A 24,878-nucleotide genomic window follows, 5' to 3' on the forward strand; every position below is an offset into this window, starting at 1 on the left:
GGTTACCTTCGACATTACCGATGGTGTACCCACACAGCATCATCAGTACTTATAACACTCTATGCATTTTATATTGTACAATCAAAACACAACTGCATATTAATATTCAAACTAGAATTGATGTCTCTAAGGGAAGGTGTATGACAGTCCCTGCCACACCCTTACACGGCTGCTCTCACAGACTGCATAGCTCTCCAGTTCGTATAGTGGCTGCTGGTGAAGGAACATGTGACAAGATCTGTCAATCTGTCTTCTCCAATGGAAAGGCAAATTTCTAATGAGAAGTTTTCTATTGGACAAGGCTGATGGACAGGTCTGATCATGTGCTCTTCCACCAGCAGCCATTTTATGGACTGGAGAGATGTGCAAACTCCATTAATGCCATGGCATATAGTGTGGCGTCAGCTTGCGTCTCTTTCACAGTATCATTATCGAACTGACTAACAAAAGTTCCATGTATTGCATGATGACCCCAGATGGAACTGCCCTTAAGGCTGCATTCACACCCTTGTGAAATTTCCAAGTGCTGTCTAGTTTTTTCCTCAGAGGCACTCAGACCCATTCACACGTCCAAGAATGAAATCCGTAAGACTCAAAGCATGTCTTATTCTGGTCCTGTTTTGGGGATCAAAATCAGCCATTAAAGCCTATTGGGATCTGTGAAACACAGATGCAACTCAAAAACCTTCCAATTTACTTCCATTTTGCATCCATGTCTCATGGAACTGTTGGTTAATGAGGGATTTGACTTACAAAAATGTGACCTTCCTCCAGAGGTCGTTTTATTGGCTTGGGAGCAAGGACATCTCTTCAGGAGAAGTAACTAGGATACAATTAGGGTATGTTTCCAAGTGGTGTACTTGCTGCAGATTGGATGCTGCGTACAGCCGCAGCATCCAATCCGCAGCGTCCAGATGTTACAGCATAGTGGAGGGGATTTTATGAAGAAAACCTGTGTATACGCACATGTGGTGCGTCTTTATAGACCGCAGCACATCTATTTATTTTGCGGAGACGCACAGTGTCCGCAAGATAAATAGCTCTGTTCTATGTATAGGATGGGGTGATTCTGCATGGTTCAATGAACAAGAGTCAGCAGTGCTTTGGACGGAGTGGGGATCTGCTGCATTCAAAGCGCTGCTGGTATGCCACATGGAAACATAGCCTGAGGATGACATGAGAAAAAATACTTGGTCCATTTATATCAAATGGAAGCACACAGATGTGTGAACGCAGGCTACCTTGAGGGGAGCAGGAGCGTGCAGTACCTTTTAGGACCACGAGTACAGAGCTGTATCGATTCTGATTCTTCAATCAGCTGATTGTTGCCTAGTCTAGGAATCAACCTCACTGATCTTATATTGATTGCCTATCCTGGGTCACTAATAATTAACCCCTTTACCCCCAAGGGTGGTTTGCACGTTAATGACCGGGCCAATTTTTTCAATTCTGACCACTGTCCCTTTGTGAGGTTATAACTCTGGAACGCTTCAACGGATCCCAGTGATTCTGACATTGTTTTCTCGTGACATATTGTACTTCATGACAATGGTAAAAATTCTTTGATAGTACCTGCGTTTATTTGTGAAAAAAACGGAAATTTGGCGAAAATTATGAAAATTTCGCAATTTTCCAACTTTGAATTTTTATGCAATTAAATCACAGAGATATGTCACACAAAATACTTAATGAGTAACATTTCCCACATGTCTACTTTACATCAGCACAATTTTGGAACCAAAATTTTTTTTTGTTAGGGAGTTATAAGGGTTAAAAGTTGACCAGCAATTTCTCATTTCTACAACACCATTTTTTTTTGGGACCACATCTCATTTGAAATCATTTTGAGGGATCTATATGATAGAAAATACCCAAGTGTGACACCATTCTAAAAACTACACCTCTCAAGGTGCTCAAAACCATATTCAAGAAGTTTATTAACCCTTCTGGTGCTTCACAGGAATTTTTTGAATGTTTAAATAAAAATGAACATTTAACTTTTTTTCACAAAAAATTTAATTCAGCTCCAATTTGTTTAATTTTACCAAGGGTAACAGGAGAAAATAGACCCCAAACATTGTTGTACAATTTGTCCTGAGCATGACAATACCCCACATGTGGGGGTAAACCACTGTTTGGGTGCATGGCAGAGCTCGGACGCGAAGGAGCGCCATTTGACTTTTCAATGCAAAATTGACTGGAATTGAGATGGGATGCCATGTTTCGTTTGGAGAGCCCCTGATGTGCCTAAACATTGAAACCCCCCACAAGTGACACCATTTTGGAAAGTAGACCCCCTAAGGAACTTATCTAGATGTGTGGTGAACACTTTGACACACCAAGTGCTTCACAGAAGTTTATAATGTAGAACCGTAAAAATAAAAAATCATATTTTCTCACAAAAATTAACTTTCCGCCCCCAATTTTTTATTTTCCCAAGGGTAAGAGAAGAAATTGGACCCCAAAAGTTGTTGTACAATTTGTCCTGAGTACGCTGCTACCCCATATGTGGGGGTAAACCACTGTTTGGGCGGATGGGAGAGCTCGGAAGGGAAGGAGCGCCGTTTGACTTTTCAATGCAAAATTGACAGGAATTGAGATGGGACGCCATGTTGCGTTTGGAGAGCCACTGATGTGCCTAAACATTGAAACCCCCCACAAGTGACACCATTTTGGAAAGTAGACCCCCTAAGGAACTTATCTAGAGGTGTGGTGAGCACTTTGACCCACCAAGTGCTTCACAGAAGTTTATAATGCAGAGCCGTAAAAATAAAACAAAAAATTTTTCCCACAAAAATTATTTTTTTAGCCCCCAGTTTTGTATTTTCCCGAGGGTAACAGGAGAAAGTTGACCCCAAAATTTGTTGCCCAATTTGTCCTGAGTGCGATGATACACCATATGTGGGGGGAACCACTGTTTGGACGCATGGGAGGGTTCGGAAGGGAAGGAGTGCCATTTGAATGCAGACTTAGATGGAATGGTCTGCAGGTGTCACATTGCGTTTGCAGAGCCCCTAATGTACCTAAACAGTAGAAACCCCCCACAAGTGACACCATTTTGGAAAGTAGACCCCCTAAGGAACTTATCTACATGTGTGGTGAGCACTTTGACCCACCAAGGGCTTCACAGAAGTTTATAATGGAGAGCCGTAAAAATAAAACAAAAATTATTTCCCACAAAAATTATTTTTTAGCCCCCAGTTTTGTATTTTCCCGAGGGTAACAGGAGAAATTGGACCCCAAAATTTGTTGTCCAATTTGTTCTGAGTGCGCTGATACCCCATATGTGGGGGGGAACCACTGTTTGGGCGCATGGGAGGGCTCGGAAGGGAAGGAGCTCCATTTGGAATGCAGACTTAGATGGAATGGTCTGCAGGTGTCACATTGCATTTGCAGAGCCCCTAATGTACCGAAACAGTAGAAACCCCCCACAAGTGACACCATTTTGGAAACTAGACCCCCTAAGGAACTCATCTAGATGTGTTGTGAGAGCTTTGAACCCCCAAGTGTTTCACTACAGTTTGTAACGCAGAGCCGTGAAAATTGAAAAAAAAAATCTTTCCCCCCAAAATTATTTTTTAGCCCCCAGTTTTGTCTTTTCCCGAGGGTAAGAGGAGAAATTAGACCCCAAAAGTTGTTGTCCAATTTGTCCTGAGTACGCTGATACCCCATATGTTGGGGGGAACCACCGTTTGGGCGCATGGGAGAGCTCGGAAGGGAAGGAGTGCCATTTGGAATGCAGACTTAGATGGAATGGTCTGCAGGCGTCACATTGCGTTTGCAGAACCCCTAATGTACCTAAACAGTAGAAATCCCCCACAAGTGACCCCATATTGGAAACTAGACCCCCCATGGAACTTATCTAGATGTGTTGTGAGAACTTTGAACCCCCAAGTGTTTCACTACAGTTTATAACGCAGAGCCGTGAAAATAAAAAATATTTTTTTTTCCCACAAAAATTATTTTTTAGCCCCCAGTTTTGTATTTTCCCAAGGGTAACAGGAGAAATTGGACCCCAAAAGTTGTTGTCCAATTTGTCCTGAGTACGCTGATACCCCATATGTTGGGGTAAACCCCTGTTTGGGCACACGGGAGAGCTCGGAAGGGAAGGAGCACTGTTTTACTTTTTCAACGCAGAATTGGCTGGAATTGAGATCGGACGCCATGTCGCGTTTGGAGAGCCCCTGATGTGCCTAAACAGTGGAAACCCCCCAATTATAACTGAAACCCTAATCCAAACACACCCCTAACCCTAACCCCAACAGTAACCCTAACCACACCTCTAACCCTGACACACACCTAACCCTAATCCCAACCCTATTCTCAACTGTAAATGTAATCTAAACCCTAACCGTAACTTTAGCCCCAACCCTAACTGTAGCCTTAACCCTAGCCCCAACCCTAACTTTAGCCCCAACCCAAACTGTAGCCCTAACCCTAGCCCTAACCATAGCCCTAACCCTAACTTTAGCCCCAACCCTAACTGTAGCCTTAACCCTAGCCCTAACCATAGCCCTAACCCTAGCCCTAACCCTAGCCCTAACCCTAGCCCTAACCCTAGCCCTAACCCTAACCCTAGCCCTAACCCTAGCCCTCACCCTAGCCCTAACCCTAGCCCTAACCCTAGCCCTAGCCCTAATGGAAAAATGGAAATAAATACATTTTTTTAATTTTTCCCTAACTAAGGGGGTGATGAAGGGGGGTTTGATTTACTTTTATAGCGGGTTTTTTAGCGGATTTTTATGATTTGCAGCCGTCACACACTGAAAGACGCTTTTTATTGCAAAAAATATTTTTTGCGTTACCACATTTTGAGAGCTATAATTTTTCCATATTTTGGTTCACAGAGTCATGTGAGGTCTTGTTTTTTGCGGGACGAGTTGATGTTTTTATTGGTAACATGTTCGGGCACTTTACATTTTTTGATCGCTTTTTATTCCGATTTTTGCGAGGCAGAATGACCATAAACCAGCTATTCATGAATTTCTTTTGGGGGAGGCGTTTATACCGTTCCGCGTTTGGTAAAATTGATAAATCAGTTTTATTCTTCGGGTCAGTACGATTACAGCGACACCTCATTTATATCATTTTTTTATGTTTTGGCGCTTTTATACGATATAAACTATTTTACAGAAAAAATAATTATTTTTGCATCGCTTTATTCTCAGTACTATAACTTTTTTTTTTTTCGCTGATGATGCTGTATGGCAGCTTGTTTTTTGCAGGACAAGATGACGCTTTCAGCGTTATCATGGTTATTTATATCCGTCTTTTTGATCGCGTGTTATTCCACTTTTTGTTCGGCGGTATGATAATAAAGCGTTGTTTTTTGCCTCGTTTTTTTTTTTTTTTTCTTACGGTGTTTACTGAAGGGGTTAACTAGTGGGCCAGTTTTATAGGTCGGGCCGTTACGGACGCGGCGATACTAAATATGTGTACTTTTATTGTTTTTTTTTTATTTAGATAAAGAAATGTATTTAGGGGAATAATATTTTTTTTTTTTTTTCATTATTTAGGAATTTTTTTTTTTTTTTTTTTACACATTTTGAAAAATTTTTTTTAACTTTTTTACATTGTCCCAGGGGGGGACATCACAGATCAGTGATCTGACAGTTTGCACAGCACTCTGTCAGATCACTGATCTGACATGCAGCGCTGCAGCCTTCACAGTGCCTGCTCTGAGCAGGCTCTGTGAAGCCACCTCCCTCCCTGCAGGACCCGGATCCGCGGCCATCTTGGATCCGGGGCTGGAGGAAGCAGGGAGGGAGGTGAGACCCTCGCAGCAACGCAGCACCCCCTGTGAGCGCCGCCGATCGCGCTGGACGTACTATCCCGTCCGTGGTCATGGGGGCCCACCCCACCTCGACGGGATAGTACGTCCCATGTCAGAAAGGGGTTAAGTCACTGAAAACCCATTTCCAATCATATTTACAAGTGTAGAAAAATTTATAGGGAATAAACTATTGACAGATCCTATTGGTTTCTTACATTTCAGCTAGTCAGTTTCAGTCTAATCAAAATAACTTAAGTTATATTTTTTGACTTGGATTTTGAACATAGTTTTTCCACCCCACATTCTAAGAGCTCTAACTTTTTTTTATTTTTGTTTTGTCATAGTTGTATTTTTCCAGGACTAATTGTAGTTTTGAAGGAAACTATTCATTTTACAATATATTATAATGAAAACTGAGAAAGAAGTAATCCATCTTTGTTTTTTGGATTTTACTTTGATGAGTTTACTTTACAGTAAAAGTTACGCTGTAACTTTGCCCTATGTGTCACTATAGTTACAGTGATACCAAATTTATGTAGTTTTTTTTATGTTTTCCTATTTCTTGACTTGGAAAATATATTATGATGTTTTGTTTGAATAATTTACACAATAAAAGGAATTTGATTTGAACGTTTCAATTTATTTTTACAAAAACTATATATACTGTATATATACTGTATATTTTTCTTAAAAAATATTCATCATAGTTTTTTTATTTTCTTCTAATTTTCTTGGGGGACATGAACCTGCAATTGCATGATTGCTAGTACAGTGCAATACTGTAATATAGCAGGCAGTGTATTGCAAAGATTACCGATCTCTACATGTTGGGTTGCATCAGGGTGCTCTTATTCACTGTTTTCAACCTCTTAAAAGGAATCTGTCACCAGGTTCTTGCATCTAATCCAAGAGCAGGTAATTATTACTAGACAACTAGTACTGCCAGGCAGTAAAATATATTCATGAGCCCTGCATTTGCCTGCACCGGACCTTGATTGGCAGGTTTCTGTGTACACTGAACATGTGCAGAAAACTGCCAGTCAGTGATGTGGGCAGGGTTATTCAGAGCTCAGCATTCAGAGAACTGAGAGATCTGCAGAAGATAAAGCACTGATTTTATGAAAATGACATCATGTAGCACAGTAAGTGATTCATTGCTGGAATCAGTGTCTCTGTCTCTATAGCATTCTGCTCTCAGATGGGTTTTGCAAATGCCTGGTGACAAATTCCATTAAGGCTACTTTCACATTTGCGTTAGAATCCGCAGCGTTTAATCCGCATCCGCAAGTGCAGGAAAAAATGCATATAAACACGTACAAACGCAGCGTTTTTTAGACGCATGCGGAAACGCATGCAGTTAAAAAAACGCCACGTTTGCACGATTTTCCATGCTTTTTTCTGTGTTTGCGTTTTTGATGCACATGGTGACCAATTTTACAGAAGAAAAATCTAGATAACCAGACACCGCCAATGTGACTACAGAGGGCGTGTAGTATGGGATATCTTTCTATAGACCCTTGAACAGCTGAAATCTTCAGATTTTGCTCCTGTATCCTGTGTCATGATGGATCTTCGCATGGAGAGCTTTTATTTCAACTTGGATTTAAGCATCAAGCTGTTTCTTGCCTGTCCGTTTGCTTGGGAGCAGGACAGAAATCGCGAAAGATGGAGAAGGAGACATTGTAGGCGTTTTTTGGAGACACCCCATTATTGAACTACGTGAGAGATGTGGAGCCTATCACACGCTGTATGGCGAGCTTAATGCCAACCCGAACAAATTCCTGGAATATACAAGGATGTCGCAAGACTCTTTCCGGGATTTGCTTGCTCGTGTCCAAGGAGCCGTACGGAGACAGGACACCCAGCTCCGTAGAGCGATTCCTCCAGAGGAACGTCTGCTGGTTACATTAAGGTATGTAACAAATCTAAACCAATGGCAGTGCTAATTTTGGGTGTTCTGACATGTATTTTTTTGGTATTTTCCTTTATGTCTTTAGCATAACAACACCATAAATAGAATTGATTGTAATTTTTTTTTTTTCGTCCAGATTTCTGGCAACCGGAGAGAGTTTATCATCCCTCCACTTCCAATACCGCCTTGGAATATCCACCCTGTCAGGAATAGTTGCAGACACCTGCCGGGCTTTGTGGAATGTACTCCGGGATGAGTTTATACCCCTACCCACCTTGGACATGTGGATTGCAATTGCGGAAAAATTCTGGAGTGTGTGTGATTTCCCCAACTGTTTGGGAGTGGTGGATGGAAATCACATCCGCATTATAAAACCAGCCAGAACAGGATCGAAGTACTTCAATTATAAAAAATATTTTTCTGTTGTGCTCATGGCAATAGCTGATGCGGAATGTCGATGCATCGCTGTGGACATTGGAGCTTTTGGCCGGGGCAACGATTCCCAGACTTTTAATAACTCTGATATGGGCCGCCGTGTGTATGGAAAAAATTTAATTTTCCACAGCCACAACCTCTCCCCAACACTAAAGGTCCACCAATGCCATTTGTTATGGTTGGTGATGAGGCCTTTCAGATGTGTGAAAACCTACTGAAGCCATATTCCAGTCGGGACTTGAACCACACTAAAAGGATTTTTAACTACAGACTGACCAGGGCCCGAAGAACAGTTGAGTGTACCTTTGGGATTCTAGTTTCAAAATGGCGCACTCTTGCATTAGCATTAATCTAAAAATGGAGACAGTCGACGAGGTGGTCAAAGCCTGTGTGGTTCTGTACAATTACATAATGGCTAAGGAGCGGCCCAACATTGAACTGGATGAACCAGTTGCACACCCAATGCCCAATTACCAGCATCACCCGCTGTGGTCAACTGCTGAAGTTGGCCACATGCGGGACCAATTTGCTGCCTTTTTTTATTCAGATATTGGACGTGTGTCATGGCAGGACAATGTTGTGTAAATGTCCTGTTGGGATTTTATCTGTACCAGTTATTTTCTTCAATGTTACTAATATTTCTCGTTAATAAACTTTAGTTTTTGGTATCTTGACTGTGTCTCCTATGTATTTCCTCTACAAACCAAGGCTGTCCTCACACTTGCAGTATTAGGTCTGTATTTAATATCAGGATTTGTAATCCAGGAGTGGGTGATAAATGCTGAGGTGCTAGATATGTTAATATTATACTTTTCCTCTAATTGTTCCACTTCTTGTTTTGGCTTACAAATACTGATATAAAATACTGACCACATACTGCTAGTGTGACAGCAGCCATGATGTTTTAGTGGTAAGGTTGTTGACGTCATTGCGTCCTGATTCTGTTCTGCAGTATCCATTGGACACAGACTGAAGAAACAATGGCTGTATTACAAAACAGATCTATACTCATCAAGTCAGGTGTCAGAAATAATGAATTCATGATGCACATATAACAGCCTCATGAATTCCCTATTTCTGACACATGTTCAGGTGAGCACAGATTTGCCTTGTATGACCGTCATCATCCCGTCACTCTGTGTGAAATAGATTACATACACAGAAGATAAAATGGAGGTTATACAAGGCAGTTCTTTACTCACCAGGTCAGGTGTCCTAACTAATGAGTTTTTGGACACCTGACCTGTTGAATATAGTTCTGCATTGTATTGCCGCCATTTTCTCTTCGGTCTGCAACACTAGTCACAAACTAAGCAGAAGTAAGAGATTATGGAGATAATACAAGTTTTTATTTTGTGGCCCACCTCATATCTCTATACTAAAGACACACATAGCTGCAGTCTTTTACTTGCTAACTACTGGAGCTATGATGTGGCCAAAAAATAAATTGTTTGGTGCACGGTGTGTCTTGCCGACGGCGAAATACACAATTAAACCACACATAATTGGGGGCAAAAAACAATATTATTTATTTTGTTATACACAAACTTTTTATTTAACTGCGCCTGCTTGGGGTAGAGTGATGGAAACGGGGATGTGAAGCTGTGAGGCCTGGCTAAGTGTGGACGACGCAGGGGTGGCAGGAGAAGGGGCAATGAAACTAGTGGGGTCTGGTAGTTCGGGGATAGGGCTTGACACATGAGAGGCCTGAGATGCACTGGAAGGGTGAGACAAACCTGACATTACAGACACACTGGGAGGTGAGGGGGGAGGAATACTGATAGTACGCTGTTTTTTATTTTTTCTCCCTTTCTGGGATCGCCAGGTTCTGGGAAGCCTCGGTGGGTCATATGTTGTGGCATGGTCGTGGTTGGTGACCTGTCAGGGTCCGGCTTCACTGTGCTGGTAGAGCATGCAGCCATGCCAGAGTCCATAGTGCTCGCAGAGCGTGCAGCCATGCCAGAGTCCATAGTGCTGGTAGAGCGTGCAGCCATGCCAGAGTCCATAGTGCTCATAGAGCGTGCAGCCATGCCAGAGTCCAAAGTGCTCATAGAGCATGCAGCCATGCCAGAGTCCATAGCGCTCATAGAGCATTCAGCCATGCCAGAGTTCATAGTGCTCGTAGAGCGTGCAGCCATGCCAGAGTCCATAGTGCTCATAGACCGGAAGGCCATACCAGAGTCCATAGTGCTCGTAGAGCGTGCAGCCATGCCAGAGTTCATAGTGCTCATAGAGCGGATGGCCATGCCAGAGTCCATAGCGCTTGTAGAGCGGAAGGCCATGCCTCGGTCCTGCTGCATCGTGGTGGTGGAGCGGAAGGCCATGCCAGGGTCCTGCTGCATCGTGGTGGTGGTGGAGCAGAAGGCCATGCCAGGGTCCTGCTGCATCTTGGTGGCGGTACGGAAGGCCATGCCAGCATCCTGCTGCTGCATCATGGTGTCAGTGGAGGAGGTCCAAGCAGGAACAGCGGTTGTCATGGTGGTGGCAGTGGGCTGTCCTACAGCACTCGGCATGGTGGTGCTGTACTGGTGTCCGGCAGTGCTAGGAATAGAGGTGGCCGTGCAGTGGTATGCAGCAGAGGTCGGCATTGAGGTTAATCATGACAGTGAAGGCACAGGTGGATATGCCACCACTGTCTGCTGAAAATACCGACTCTGCTGCATAGCCTGCACGTAAGCAGCATTGCAGGCCTGCATGACATTAAGCCGGAGATCAGGAGTAAGGTGTTCCGACATGCCCTGTTCAATTTGTTTAAAAAAATGATGTGCTGGCCTGTGGAGGTCGGCTTTTACTTGGTCAAGGCTTTTGGTGACCTCCTGGATACGTGTATTCATGTGGCTAATGGCAATATCCATTCGGTCACCCAAAGCCTTGAGTCCATCGTGAAAAACCGAGCTCAAGTGCAAAAACTCGGGCATGAGGGACCTGTCCGATGCCCTCTGCCACTGCCGGGAGGAGCCCCAAAAAAAGGGGCAGAGGCAGATGACTGGGAAAGGGGAAGACCTGATGGACCAGCTTCCTGGTCTCCAGTTAGTGTGGCAGGCCCACTTGCTGCAGCACTGCAGGATGGCTGGGACGGGTCCGTGTCTATCTGATGAAGGACTGTTCCAGAACCTGTGCCAACAGTGCTGCTCCATGTGCTGTGAAAAAAGGAAAAAAATTAATACCAAAAATTTACCAATCGCCAACTCCTGTTGAATAGAAACATACAGATTATGGCAATACAACACAACCTAATGCACAGGAGAAATACTTACATTCTCTGGGCAAGGATCGGTCTTAAAAATGCCAGAATGCAATGGTATTTGTACTTTTGGATCCTTGCTCCAGAACCACTGAGAACATGGCTCTCTTGATGCAGGTCCTTGATGCAGGTCATCGAACACCAATGTGTTTTGACTTTGAGCACTGTTGAAAAACAAAAAAGAATGGTTAGACAATGGACTTTTGGCCGGAATCACACAACTTTTTGTGATGAGGGAAACTCCTGAGAGTTTCTCTCATCACACACAGTTGTGTGAGCATGGCCAAGGTCTCTGCTGCTTCACACTGCATTGCAATACTTACAAAATGCATTTCGGACCCGAGCAGGAGCGTTGTCCCAGCCATCCCACATCACTTTGGCCACCTCATTCCATAGGCGCCGAATCGTCATGTTTTCCGAGTGCTGTGGAATCCGGGTGTCCCAAAATTGGACTCACTCCTGGACCAGGGAGATGAGGAGGTCATTTTCTATTAGGTCTTCATCCCGTTCTGGAACCTAAAAATTAAATAAAGACATTAATGTTGGATACATTAACATAAGGAAAAGAAAGAAAACAGAGGCTGAGAAATGGCATGAATAAGGAAAGTCAAGATACAAATGGAGTCCTGAAGAAAATTGTAAAGAAAGAGTGAAGTACAGAAAGGAAGATTCAAGAATACTAAAGTGAGGATACAGTAAACAGTCAGCCTTGTATACTTACACGCTGCTGCCTTGACACTTGACCGTGACCCTGCTGCTCCTGCCCAGGCTCTGCTGCAGTAGAAGAAGTGCTCTAAAAAAAAAGGGAAAAAAAATTGTCACATGTGTAGATGTGACAGTGAATACTTACCAATCTGAGGAGGTGAGTACTCACTTCACTGACATGTTCGGCTTCAGAAGGCCCAGGACGTTGCTCCTCATCAGAAGAAGAAGGCATTCTGATGCATGCAGAAAGAAAGAAATGGAAGAAATTAGGACATGTAGAGACAGAAAATAGAAAATAAAGACATTGGCAAGGATATACTCACATTGTTCTGAGTGTAGATTCCTTCCTGTTTCTGCTCTGCTGCGTCTGGAAAGCTTCTCTGTCTGCTGCGTAGTGACCTGCAACTGTCCACTCCCTCCCTTTATCACCTTGTATGTGGGGGGTGGCAAATCAGTGTCCAGACATGTTTTTCTCTGGTGCAACGCATGTGTTCATGAACGCAAGCAAACACATGTGCTTGCGGCCGCATGCCTTCACATAGACAGCAATGCATTTTTTTGGTGCATTTCTACCGCAAACAAATGCATACGTTTCTAGGTGGCAAATTGACGCCTCTAAAATTACTACATGTAGCATTTACCGTGCCAAACCGCAGATGATGAAACGACGCGTGCGTCGTCAAACGCGACAAAACGCAATCAAACGCAGACACTTGCGTTCCTAATGTTAAATATAGGAAAACACAATGCATGCGGATTATTGCGGATGAAATGCTGCGGACACAACCCCAAATGTGAAACCAGTGGCATCTTTGGGGTTGAGCTCCTGCAATCAGAGCTAATTCCAAGCCTAGCAATTAGATTCAAGTGCTTTCTGTATAACACCGCCAGCGTGTTCTTTCTATGGAGCTCCTCTACACCTGCAGTGTACATTTATTGCAGATGACAATATGGGCTGAGTGGGCTTCACATGCACACTGGTCCCGACATTTACTGGGGTTCGCCAGGTGCTGATGCTGGTTCTGTATCTATGTACTATTAATTTATTCCCCCCACAAAACTACATAAAAACAAATGCTTAGATAAAAGTATCATTTGCCAGCAGAAAATGCCTAGTATGATTTCAGTAACACATCTTTCAGACAGAAAGGGACAGTTTATGTTGTTTTGTTTTTTGAAATGTGTTAGAGCCCAGCTGAGTGTTGACGCTGCGCAGCCCTCCGGTATTCTGAGAAAGCTGCCCTTGCAGAATTAGTGACCTCTAAAAACAGGTTCCTGTGCGATTGCACTTTTCCTTTTAAATCATACTGAGCAGTATCTGGTTGCAGACTTTTAGGATGGAATGATTGCAGGCTTTGTGTAAATGCTGAGATTAAATTACGTTTTGTTTGAGAAAGAAAACTCCAGAATACTTCTACTTTTCTGCTCCAGCGCCGTGCATTGTAACGCAGATGTGCTCCGGATACAAAGACACTATCATCTGAATACCTTGGGGATCGATTTGATATACTTAATTGGTCTTTATCGCACAGTTACACTTTAACACTTCTATTAAAGAATGCTCAAAGGGGTAAAATTGCCAGCTTTATCATCTACTCTGCGTATACTGTGTCTTCTTTTTATCTCTTCTTTATTCAGAGCAGGTCTGGAGTAACATTGCGGATAGTTCTGGTGTATATCTAGCCATAGGGTTCTTCTTTATCTAGATTTATTAGAACTGGTTATAGGATGTCCTCATGCATGGAGTTCTTTATGTATTTCGAAGTAAACTACATAGCGGCCCGGTATTAGCTGTAATTGAATTGAAAATTTAAATTCAGCCTTGATTTGCCATTTTTTTCTGCACCCCACCTTTTCCTACATTTCTTTATATGATGTAACAATAAAGGAGATTTGGGTTATTGATCCAAATTAAATTTATGTGGCTTAAAAAGTTGTCCATAGTTGTTTGTATGTGATTGATGTGCATGCAGACCTAAATATTAGCAAGGGTTACGCTTATAGTATTATACCATATCTTAATATTATATGTGAGAAATATACTGCTATACAGTGTATAACATACATTATTTTAGGATTAGAATTGACATCTTAAACATGTTAACATCTCGGCATTGATGTAGCATTGTTCAAATTTAACCTCTTCCAAACATACTGTATTATGGACAGTTAAGTCATATGTCACATACCTGATGGCCATCAATATCTAACAGTGGCATGTACCACGCAACGGCAAGGGGGCACGTCATATCATGTGCTGTGTCCATGACGTGATTGCTGGACACCGATGGGTTGCATGCATTGCTACTCATCCCTATCCTTGTATGCATAGTTCCTCATCCCTATCCTTGTCTGCATGATTCCTCATCCCTATCCTTGTATACATAGTTCCTCATCCCTATCCTTGTCTGCATGATTCCTCATCCCTATCCTTGTATGCATGGCGCAATGAGAGAAGCATAAAAATAACCCAAAACATCCTACTTACGCCTTCGATGCATCTTGTTCCGGTGCCCACAGCTCCAGCTGCCGGGCTATCACGTGTCCCCACTCATTATGGTAATGAATATTCACTCCATTCTATGTCCAAGGGAGTAGAGAGAGGTGAATATTCATAACTCTTAAGTAGCGGGCACCAGTGATCGCCTGGCAGCTGCTGGAAGCCGGCGACTGACACTTTGCGCTCCATAAGAGAAATGAATATTCACATTCTCTGCCAGTGCAGTGAATATTAATTTCTCTTTAGCAGCAGGCACAGGCTTTAGCAGCAGCCGCCGGCTCATGCCTCCTGTGACCTGCTGCTTTGCCGCTGCTGCTCCCCCATTGTCTCCTGGGACAATGACTCAAGTATTAGCCGAGGGAGGCATTTTCACCACAAAAAAAATGTGTTGAAAAACTCGTCTTTCACTCGAATATATACGGAATTTGGCACCGTTGAATTTGTAAAAGTCCGATCTAAAAAATACAGAATAGATTAATCTGATTGGTAAGTGGTGCAATGATAAAAAATAGATAATGAAAAAGGAGCAGCTCTCCAAAATAAGCAAAAAGGACATTTAATATCTCATATCGTGTGGTGACAGTTCGATTACATAGAACCTTGAGAAACCTTCTAACTGAAATGTTGCGACGCCACATGGGCTATTAAAGGTCCTTTTTGCTTATTTTGGAGTGCTGCTTCTTTTTTCATTTTTTATTTATTTTGTGACAAGATATACATTTGAGGGACCCTGCACTCTATGTTTTCTACAAGGTACTGGTGCTGTTCCAATTTTTCTGTCTGGATAGATAGATAGATAGATAGATAGATAGATAGATAGATAGATAGATAGATAGATAGATAGATAGATAGATAATGTTTCTGGAGTACTATGAGATGGGGGGAACTCTTGCTTCTACTACGATCATGCTTGCTATTAAGCTTTCATGGTAACTCATCTTTTACCTATAACAAAAAGCAAGAAAGGGAAACACTCAGCTACTAATGATTTTTTTCTCTGTCTCTGCAGCCCCGTCTCCAGTCACTCATGTGAAGAAAGGAAAAATTTCCAGAAATAGCATTTCCTTGTCTTGGCAAGAACCAGAGCGACCCAACGGTATCATCCTGGAATATGAGGTCAAATACTTTGAAAAGGTCTGACCTTCTGTAAAGTACAATTATATCTTTGTGTTATTTGCTCTCACTAACTCTTCTTGGTTGGGGAGCCATCAACTACATAGGGAAATTGATTACTAATTGATTGTGTCTGCAGTAAATTACCAGGGTGACTTCCAGTGTGTGTTTTTCATTAGTGTGGCACAGCGGCCTGGGAAAACACATTAAAAGTTCAGGTTGGCGATGTTGGAAGACATTGCTCATCTAAATAAAGGTCATCCAATGACTTAATGCAAAATATATAGTGCTGCATATATGTATCATAATTTGTTCTATTTGTTATAACGCATTGTGATACGAGCTCATCCAGGCAGCGCAGGAAATCATTTTGCCTGTGAATAATTGCCTTAAAAATGCCGCCTGTAAGTCATTGATTATTTGGCTAAAGCTGGAAACAAAACCCAGGAAATGAAAGCACGTTTGAAATATTCCACTTGCTAACAGCACGTGCGCCTGTAATTTTTCTTTCCTAGTCCTGTACTGTGCCACAGGCAAAAGCAATTATGTGATGTGATAAGAGAGAGTCTTACTAACAATGAAATGATATAAACTGTTATGTTAGAAGTGGGCAAAGGAAAAAAATAAATAAATGGAAATTAGAATTAGGTTTAATACACCGATAAAGAGAACTTGAAAATATACAAAGCTTTGTGGTGAGTGTCTTAGTACATAGAGTTACATCAATCATACCATCAGCCATGAATAACTCTCATCCAAGAGAATGAAAACATTAAGGCCTTACGTACATAACAAAGTCATATTACATTATGGTCCTCTAGGCATATCATGTTCTTCTACAGTTTGCCACAGTGTTCTACTCTGAAATAAATAATATCGAGCATAAAATGATCCATAAAGCGGTATGTGCACTGGGGGAGTTTAGTAAGATATGATTGCTGTATTAATGATTGGTTTAACCAAAACCAAGAGTGTTTCTAAAACACAGAACAGGTATCAATTTTTTAGTTATAGCTTTTCTCTGTATGTTCCACTCCTGGTTTTGGCATACAAACACTGATGAAAAATCACTCATGCCTGAATGAGCCCTAAAGATAATCTGCGAGTGACAGTGAACTGTCACTTGCTAATTATCAGATATTTAAAGAGATGTAATAAAAAAACAAAACGAAATGGATTTGAAAATAGAACACATTTTGTGCATTTGTTCTACACTTCATCGATGGAACTGGTAGATTTGTTACAAATTTATGACAGGGAAATCCGCAGCAAAGTGAAGTACTGTAGAATACCTATGAGCAGGTCTTTTAAAATTCAGTATACATTTTACAGATTCTAATTAGGCTGTTTGTCATAAATATGTAGAACAATTTGTGAATTAGTGAGTTAGCATGCATTTTGTCTAGAAATCAAATTTTGGTGGCATTATGTGGATATCCTGCAGCTCATCTTAGATCACCCAAGAACCCAGCCGTGGGAGATCTCACAGCAATATGGACTAAAAAATACAGCTGTCTGAAGTAATTATAGTTCCATTAGAAAAACCAAGGCATGCAACATTCTCGATGGGAGTGATTGGCGGGGGCGGGGGGGGGGAAACACTGTTGCCCAATTAACTATTTCTCTGTTCCATTCTGTAATTTTAAGAAAGGCAATATTTTTGCTTTTATCTTTGTATATAAATCAAGGACCAGGAGACTAGCTACACAATTATCAAGTCCAAAGAAACAGAAATCATTTCAGAGGGGCTGAAGTCTGCGTCATCGTACATATTCCAGATTCGTGCACGCACGGCCGCAGGATACGGTGCCTTCAGTCGCAGATTTGAGTTTGAAACCAGCCCAGTGTGTAAGTCATTTTAATTACTGTCAGCTCATGTCCATGTAATAGTTAGCGGAAAGAGTCAGCAGATCAATACCATAGCAGGGAATTTCATTCTTACACTGCTCCATTTTTCCTCTCCCAGGTCTCATGCATTAAGTGAAGAGCCCTCTTTTGTGTCACTCACTTGGATACTGATTTCTCCACTCCATTTACCTAGGGTTATGGGATATAAAATTCAGTTTGCTTTTTAAGTCGAATATTAATAGAAAACTGCATTGTAAATGACATTGTATTTTCCATATGACGCAGTATATTATTTGCCCTTTGAAATGATAAGACTTTATATTTGTGTATTGATTTTTAGGTAAAACTACACACGTGGTCAAAATTGTTGGTACCGTTGGTGGTCGTTTAACGACAGAAAAACCTACAATGGTCACTGAAATAACTTGAATCTGACAAAAGTAATAATAAATAAAAGATCTATGAACATGATCAAATGAAATTCAGACATTGCTTTTCAAGCATGCTTTCACAGAATTGTTAAAAAATTAAAATTCATGAAATAGGCCTGGACAGAAATGACAGTACCCCTGAAAATAATGTAACAAAAGGGACATGTTAAATCATGGTGTGTCCACAAACTAGCATCACAGGTGTCTACAATCTTGGAGTCAGTGAGTTGGCCTGTATTTAGGGCTACAGATACTCACTGTGCTGTTTGGTGACATGGTGAGTATCACACTCAACATGGACCAGAGTAGGAAAAGGAAAGAGTTGTCTCAGGAGATTAGAAAAAAAATTATAGACAAATATTTTAAAGATCAAGGTTTTAAGACCATCTCCAAGCAGCTTCATGTTCCTGTGACTGCAGTTGCACATATTATTAAGAAATTTAAGATCCATGGGACTGTAGCCAACCTCCCTGGACATGGCTGTAGAAAAATTGATGACAAATCAAAGAAACGGATAATATGAATAGTAACAAAAAAGCTCAGAAAAACTAAACAGATTAAAGGTGAACTTCAACTCAAGGAACATCAGTGTCAGACCGCACCATCCTTCTTTGTATGAGCCAAAGTGGACTTCATGGGAGATGACCAAGGAGAACACCATTGTTAAGGAGGACACCATTGTTGAAAAAAAATCATGAAAAGCCTGACTGCAATTTGCCAAACTACATGTTGACAAGCCACAAAGCTTCTGGGAGAATGTCCTATGGACAGATGAGACAAAAATTAAACTTTTTGGCAAGGCACATCAGCTCTATTTCACAGACGGAAAAATGAAGCATATCAAGAAAAGAACACTGTCCCTACTGTGAAACATGTAGGAGGCCCTGTTATGTTCTGGGGCTGCTTTGGTGTCAAGAATCTGAGCAGGGTATTGTCATGCTGCTGCCGCTGCCGCCTCCCGCACCCTGTCATACTTAGCAGTCCTCGGCATGCCTCCTCTCCTGCGGTGTCTTCTCCTCAGCGCTTGCTCCCGGCCTCTGCTGCTTGTCATGTGTGCGTGCACGCCAGACTCAGCACTGCGTGTGCGCACCTCTAATCCTCCTGCTGGCACTCCTTCTCGTCCTCTCTATCATCCTGGAGGACTGTTACCCGGAAGTGCTCGTTGCGCTGCTATGTAAACCTCTTCCTGCCGCCCCTCTGTGCCTGATGATCATTTGTGCCTGCAAGTGCTCTTGGCCGTACGCCTTTCCATGTACTCCTAGCTTTCTGACCTCGGTTCTCTATTTGTGTATAAGAAAATAGAAAAGAAAAGCCAGCTCACCAGGCAACCACCACAGGTGCACGGAACTCCACGCTGATCAACGAGGTAGAATCCAGAGAAAAAAATACTTGTTCCAGCTCCATTGTAAAATTCAGGCTTTGTAACTTTATTGAATCCTGTTTAAAATCAGTGATGATACAACTCTCCAAGAGCACATGGGACAGTGAGCGACACGTTTCGATCCGAAAGGATCTTTATCCAAGCTTGGATTCAATAAAGTTACAAAGCCTGAATTTTACAATGGAGCTGGAAGAAGTTTTTTTTTCTCTATTTGTGTCTCTACAGCTCCTCGCCATTCCTGTGCCTTTCTTGTCCAGTGTCTCTGCAGCCCATTTGCCACTCCTGTGTCTCTGCAGTCCTGTGCCTTTTACAATCCCGAGTCTCCGTAGTCCAGCTTCTCGGTGGTACTCTCGCTTACCCTGTGTCTCTTTCGCTCCTGCCAGTCTTGTACCTCCTTCTCTTCCTCTGGTCTCGTGTTCCCTTTGGTCTTTCCTTTTCATCCTGGTCCTCCAGCCTCAGTGGCGATAGTCCCTCGTGGGCCTGCCCCTAACTCTCCCTGTATAGAGGGCGTACCATCAGGCCAGCTCGTCTGTGAGGGGATCATTGTCACAGTCCAGTGGGTCCACCTTTTCGTTTTTCCTTTTTGAATCATCACAGGTACATTGAAATCTCAAAACTATCATGGGATTCTAGAGAGAAATGCGCTGCCCAATGTCAGAAAGCTTGGTCTCAGTCATGGTTCATGAGTCTTGCAATGAGATAATAACCCAAAACACACCTAAAAATACCCAAGAATGGCTAAGAGGAAACCACTGAACTATTCTGAAGTGGCCTTCTACGAACCCTGACCTAAATCCTATTGAGCATCTTTGGACAGAGCTGAAACATGCCATCTGGAACAGGCAACCTTCAAACATTAGACAACTGGAGCAGTTTGCTCTTGAGGAGTGGGCCAAAATACCCATCGAGAAGTGCAGAAGTCTCATTGAATTGTTTGATTGAAGTAATGGCCTCAAAAGGTTGTGCTACAAAATATTAAATTAAGGGTACCATCATTTCTGTCCAGGCCTATTTCATGAGTTTATTTTTTTTTAAATTCTGTGGAAGCATAGTTGAAAAACAATGTCTGACTTATAGATTTTTTATTTTTTATCACTTTTTTCAGATTCAAGTTATTTTTGTGACATATTGTGAGTTTTTCTGTCATTAAACGAGGGGTACCAACAATTTTGACCATGTGTGAACATAGTGTTTTTCAGTCTTTAACCCCTTAATGACCAGAGGTATTTTTGGTTTTGCATTTTCAATTTTTGCTCCCTTTCTTCCCAGAGCCATACATTTTTCGTTTCTTGGTCAAAATGGCCATGTGAGGGGATGTTTTTTGCAGGAAGAGTTGTACTTTTCAGCAACATTGTTGGTTTTACCATGTCATGTACTAAAAAATGGGAAAAAAATTCCAAGTGTGGTTAAATTGCAAAAAAGTGCAATCCCACACTTGTTTTTTTGTTTTGCTTTTTTACTAGGCTCTCTAAATGCTAAAACTGACCAGCCATTATGATTCTCCTGGTCATTATGAGTTCATTGAAACTAAACATGTCTATGTTCTTTTTTTATCTAAGCGTTGAAAAATAAATTCCAAAATTTGTAAAAAAAAAAAAAATTGTGCCATTTTTGGTTACCCGTAAGGTCTCTATTTTTCATGATCTCGGGTTGAGTGAGGGCTTTTTTTGGCACACTGAGCTGATGTTTGAAAATGAATCATCAGTTCAGAAGATGAAAGATGTAGATTTCTCTATTAGGCCGGAGTCACTCTAAAAGTATTAAAAACCGGTCCAAGTCTCCCTGCCGAGAGTTGCACAAGTGTAATGCAAGTGTCACGTGAGTTCAATCTGATTGCATTGCGATTTTAACATGAGCTTTTACATAGAGCAATTCTCTCATTTACACATCATATTCAAAGTTAATATTTGTGATAGTTGGGAGGGTTTCAGTTTTTCTTGTTCATTAAATTTGAAAAAATTCTACATTTCTGTTTTTTTTCAGTCAAGATGGGGTGCAGAGTGTATATTAATGTGAAAAAAAATTAACTTTTCTGAATTTACCAAATGGCTACAATGACACAAAGAGTGAAAAATGTAAAAGGGTCTGAATACTTTTCTTACTCACTGTATATAAAAGAATGTTCGATGTAGGTGTTAGGAGTCGAGTTTCCTCTGCTGCACAGGGGAAATCTCGATCCGTCTCCGCTGTGGTCTCCCATTCTCCTCCAGCCGCAGTGAAGTCTGCTCAGGAGGGACGTCGATCCCAGCGTCTCGCTCAGTCTGACTCTGTGCGAAGAGTTACTGCTGCTTTTCCTGCTTCTGCCATTGAAGCCAGTGCTGGGCAGCGGCGAGTGGACGTTTCTGGATCTAAGTCCTTATTTGCACACACTGAGCATGCCCAGGGCAAGATCTCCTGTTGGAGATCGAGGGTCACATGCTCAGGTACTGCAGCACATCCCATTGGTCCTTTTGGCAGGTCCTGAAAGGGCAAAACTTCTGTAGCTGTTTCCTGTGCTGCAGCTATATAAACTGCGCATGACCGCACGGCCATGCGCTAGTATTGTCTTGTAAATATGTGTGTGTGTTGTGAGTGAAAGTCGCTCTTTAAATACCCCTTCCCTATTGAATGTCTGTTCGCGGAAGGTGTATGTTTGCTATCTAGCGCCCGACTTATCCAACAGCACGTAACACACATTACAGCTACCAGTTGCTGTGTCCGCCTGTACGGCGCCGTGCGCTTGCTCTGCGCTTTCCTGATCCAAGCCTGGGTGGTTAGTGGCGTCCGTCTGTGCGGCACCGCACGCACTCTTGTGCCTTTATATTATTATTTAGTTTCCTTACACACCCAGTTGCGGTGTTGTGCCAGCAAGTGTCTAATCGGACTTCAATCCTAGTTGGGGTTGAGTTCGCTGACTTATTGCTCACGCTCTATGTGCGGTACCGCGGTCCTGTGACGCAACAGGATCGCTTTCTTCACGCAGGGTGCAGTTAACCCGTGCGTGTATACTTGTAGTACCGCCATATAGTCCGTCTTACTAGCAGCAGGGTTTTTACCTGCACGGTGGACCTCGGACTGCGAACGCACCTAGTTCCATTTCATCTTGTACTTGGTGCGTTCCGCCAGTCTTAACAGTAGGCCTTCAAAAATTAAGAAGTGCATCATAAATAGAGATGAGCAAATTTGTTCAGAAGACATTCGCCAATCTCAAATTCAGCATGAACGAATTTGTTTTCGGTTACACAACAATTTTTTCTCAAAGTACAATCCTCAGAGGTGGCACCCCATTAATCCTAGTTTCCCCCATGTCACAAATTTCCAAATGCCCAACTGACTTTGGGGAACCACAGATGGGCCATTCTGCATAGCTATTCATGCATTCTATTCTATGGTCTTCTGAGGAAAGCATCTGCACCGATGCCCAAAATATTTTCATGTTGTGTCCAGGGCCAGATGAAGTAGGGTCCGAGAAGAATCCAGACCCTCATCACCAGATGTTTTCCACCAGGAGTGGAAGTGATCTTGATGAGACTGGTGTCAGGGCAGGAAGATGAGGAAGATGACTCTCAGGGTGAGGAGTGTGAGAACAGAGAACAGAGAAGATGACAATGAGGTTGTAGATCCCACTTTGTGTGAATTATGTTACAAACAATTTTTTGAAAGGTGGAAACTTCAAGTTGGTTCTCTATCTGATGGGTTGCCTGTAGTAGAAGGTGTGTCAGAGGATTATTATACTGTTTACACTATGTGGAAATTGATTCCACTTTAGTGGTGTGTGATAATAATTTTTGGAAATGTGAAGAATCAAAGTTGGGCCTCCATCTGGTGGGTTGCCTGTAGTAGAAGGTGTGCCAGAGGACTATTATACTGTTTCTACTCTGTGGAAATTGATGCCACTTTAGTGTTATGTGACAATCATTTTTTGAAATGTGGAGAATTCAAGTTGGGCCTCCTTCATATGTGTGTTGCCTGCAGAAGTAGGGCTCCAAGACAGGCAGGATTGCACTTACTTTCAATTAACTACTGTACCTGTTTTACTTTCCTTTTGTTTTTCTACCAATAACATAGTAACATAGTTAGTAAGGCCGAAAAAAGACATTTGTCCATCCAGTTCAGCCTATATTCCATCATAATAAATCCCCAGATCTACGTCCTTCTACAGAACCTAATTGTATGATACAATATTGTTCTGCTCCAGGAAGACATCCAGGCCTCTCTTGAACCCCTCGACTGAGTTCGCCATCACCACCTCCTCAGGCAAGCAATTCCAGATTCTCACTGCCCTAACAGTAAAGAATCCTCTTCTATGTTGGTGGAAAAACCTTCTCTCCTCCAGACGCAAAGAATGCCCCCTTGTGCCCGTCACCTTCCTTGGTATAAACAGATCCTCAGCGAGATATTTGTATTGTCCCCTTATATACTTATACATGGTTATTAGATCGCCCCTCAGTCGTCTTTTTTCTAGACTAAATAATCCGAATTTCGCTAATCTATCTGGGTATTGTAGTTCTCCCATCCCCTTTATTAATTTTGTTGCCCTGTTTTGTACTCTCTCTAGTTCCATTATATCCTTCCTGAGCACCGGTGCCCAAAACTGGACACAGTACTCCATGTGCGGTCTAACTAGGGATTTGTACAGAGGCAGTATAATGCTCTCATCATGTGTATCCAGACCTCTTTTAATGCACCCCATGATCCTGTTTGCTTTGGCAGCTGCTGCCTGGCACTGGCTGCTCCAGGTAAGTTTATCATTAACTAGGATCCCCAAGTCCTTCTCCCTGTCAGATTTACCCAGTGGTTTCCCATTCAGTGTGTAATGGTGACATTGATTCCTTCTTCCCATGTGTATAACCTTACATTTATCATTGTTAAACCTCATCTGCCACCTTTCAGCCCAAGTTTCCAACTTATCCAGATCCATCTGTAGCAGAATACTATCTTCTCTTGTATTAACTGCTTTACATAGTTTTGTATCATCTGCAAATATCGATATTTTACTGTGTAAACCTTCTACCAGATCATTAATGAATATGTTGAAGAGAACAGGTCCCAATACTGACCCCTGCGGTACCCCACTGGTCACAGCGACCCAGTTAGAGACTATACCATTTATAACCACCCTCTGCTTTCTATCACTAAGCCAGTTACTAACCCATTTACACACATTTTCCCCCAGACCAAGCATTCTCATTTTGTGTACCAAACTCTTGTGCGGCACGGTATCAAACGCTTTGGAAAAATCGAGATATACCACGTCCAATGACTCACCGTGGTCCAGCCTATAGCTTACCTCTTCATAAAAACTGATTAGATTGGTTTGACAGGAGCGATTTCTCATAAACCCATGCTGATATGGAGTTAAACAGTTATTCTCATTGAGATAATCCAGAATAACATCCCTCAGAAACCCTTCAAATATTTTACCAACAATAGAGGTTAGACTTACTGGCCTATAATTTCCAGGTTCACTTTTAGAGCCCTTTTTGAATATTGGCACCACATTTGCTATGCGCCAATCCTGCGGAACAGACCCTGTCGCTATAGAGTCCCTAAAAAT

At 42.2% G+C, this 24,878-nt stretch overlaps 1 protein-coding gene across 5 annotated transcripts in view; it reads left to right on the forward strand.

Annotated features, from left to right (window-relative positions):
- The window catches only part of EPHA5 (EPH receptor A5), a 715,434-nt gene that overhangs the window by 603,383 nt on the left and 87,173 nt on the right, over nt 1–24,878 (forward strand). For all 5 annotated transcript variants that reach the window (XM_069743129.1, XM_069743127.1, XM_069743125.1 and 2 more), the window contains exons 6-7: nt 15,579–15,703; nt 17,371–17,530. In XM_069743129.1, the coding sequence (XP_069599230.1) occupies nt 15,579–15,703; nt 17,371–17,530 (285 nt within the window). The remainder of the gene's footprint in view (nt 1–15,578; nt 15,704–17,370; nt 17,531–24,878) is intronic.

Source organism: Ranitomeya imitator, chromosome 1 (genome assembly GCF_032444005.1).
Source record: "Ranitomeya imitator isolate aRanImi1 chromosome 1, aRanImi1.pri, whole genome shotgun sequence".
Taxonomy (NCBI): domain Eukaryota; kingdom Metazoa; phylum Chordata; class Amphibia; order Anura; family Dendrobatidae; genus Ranitomeya; species Ranitomeya imitator.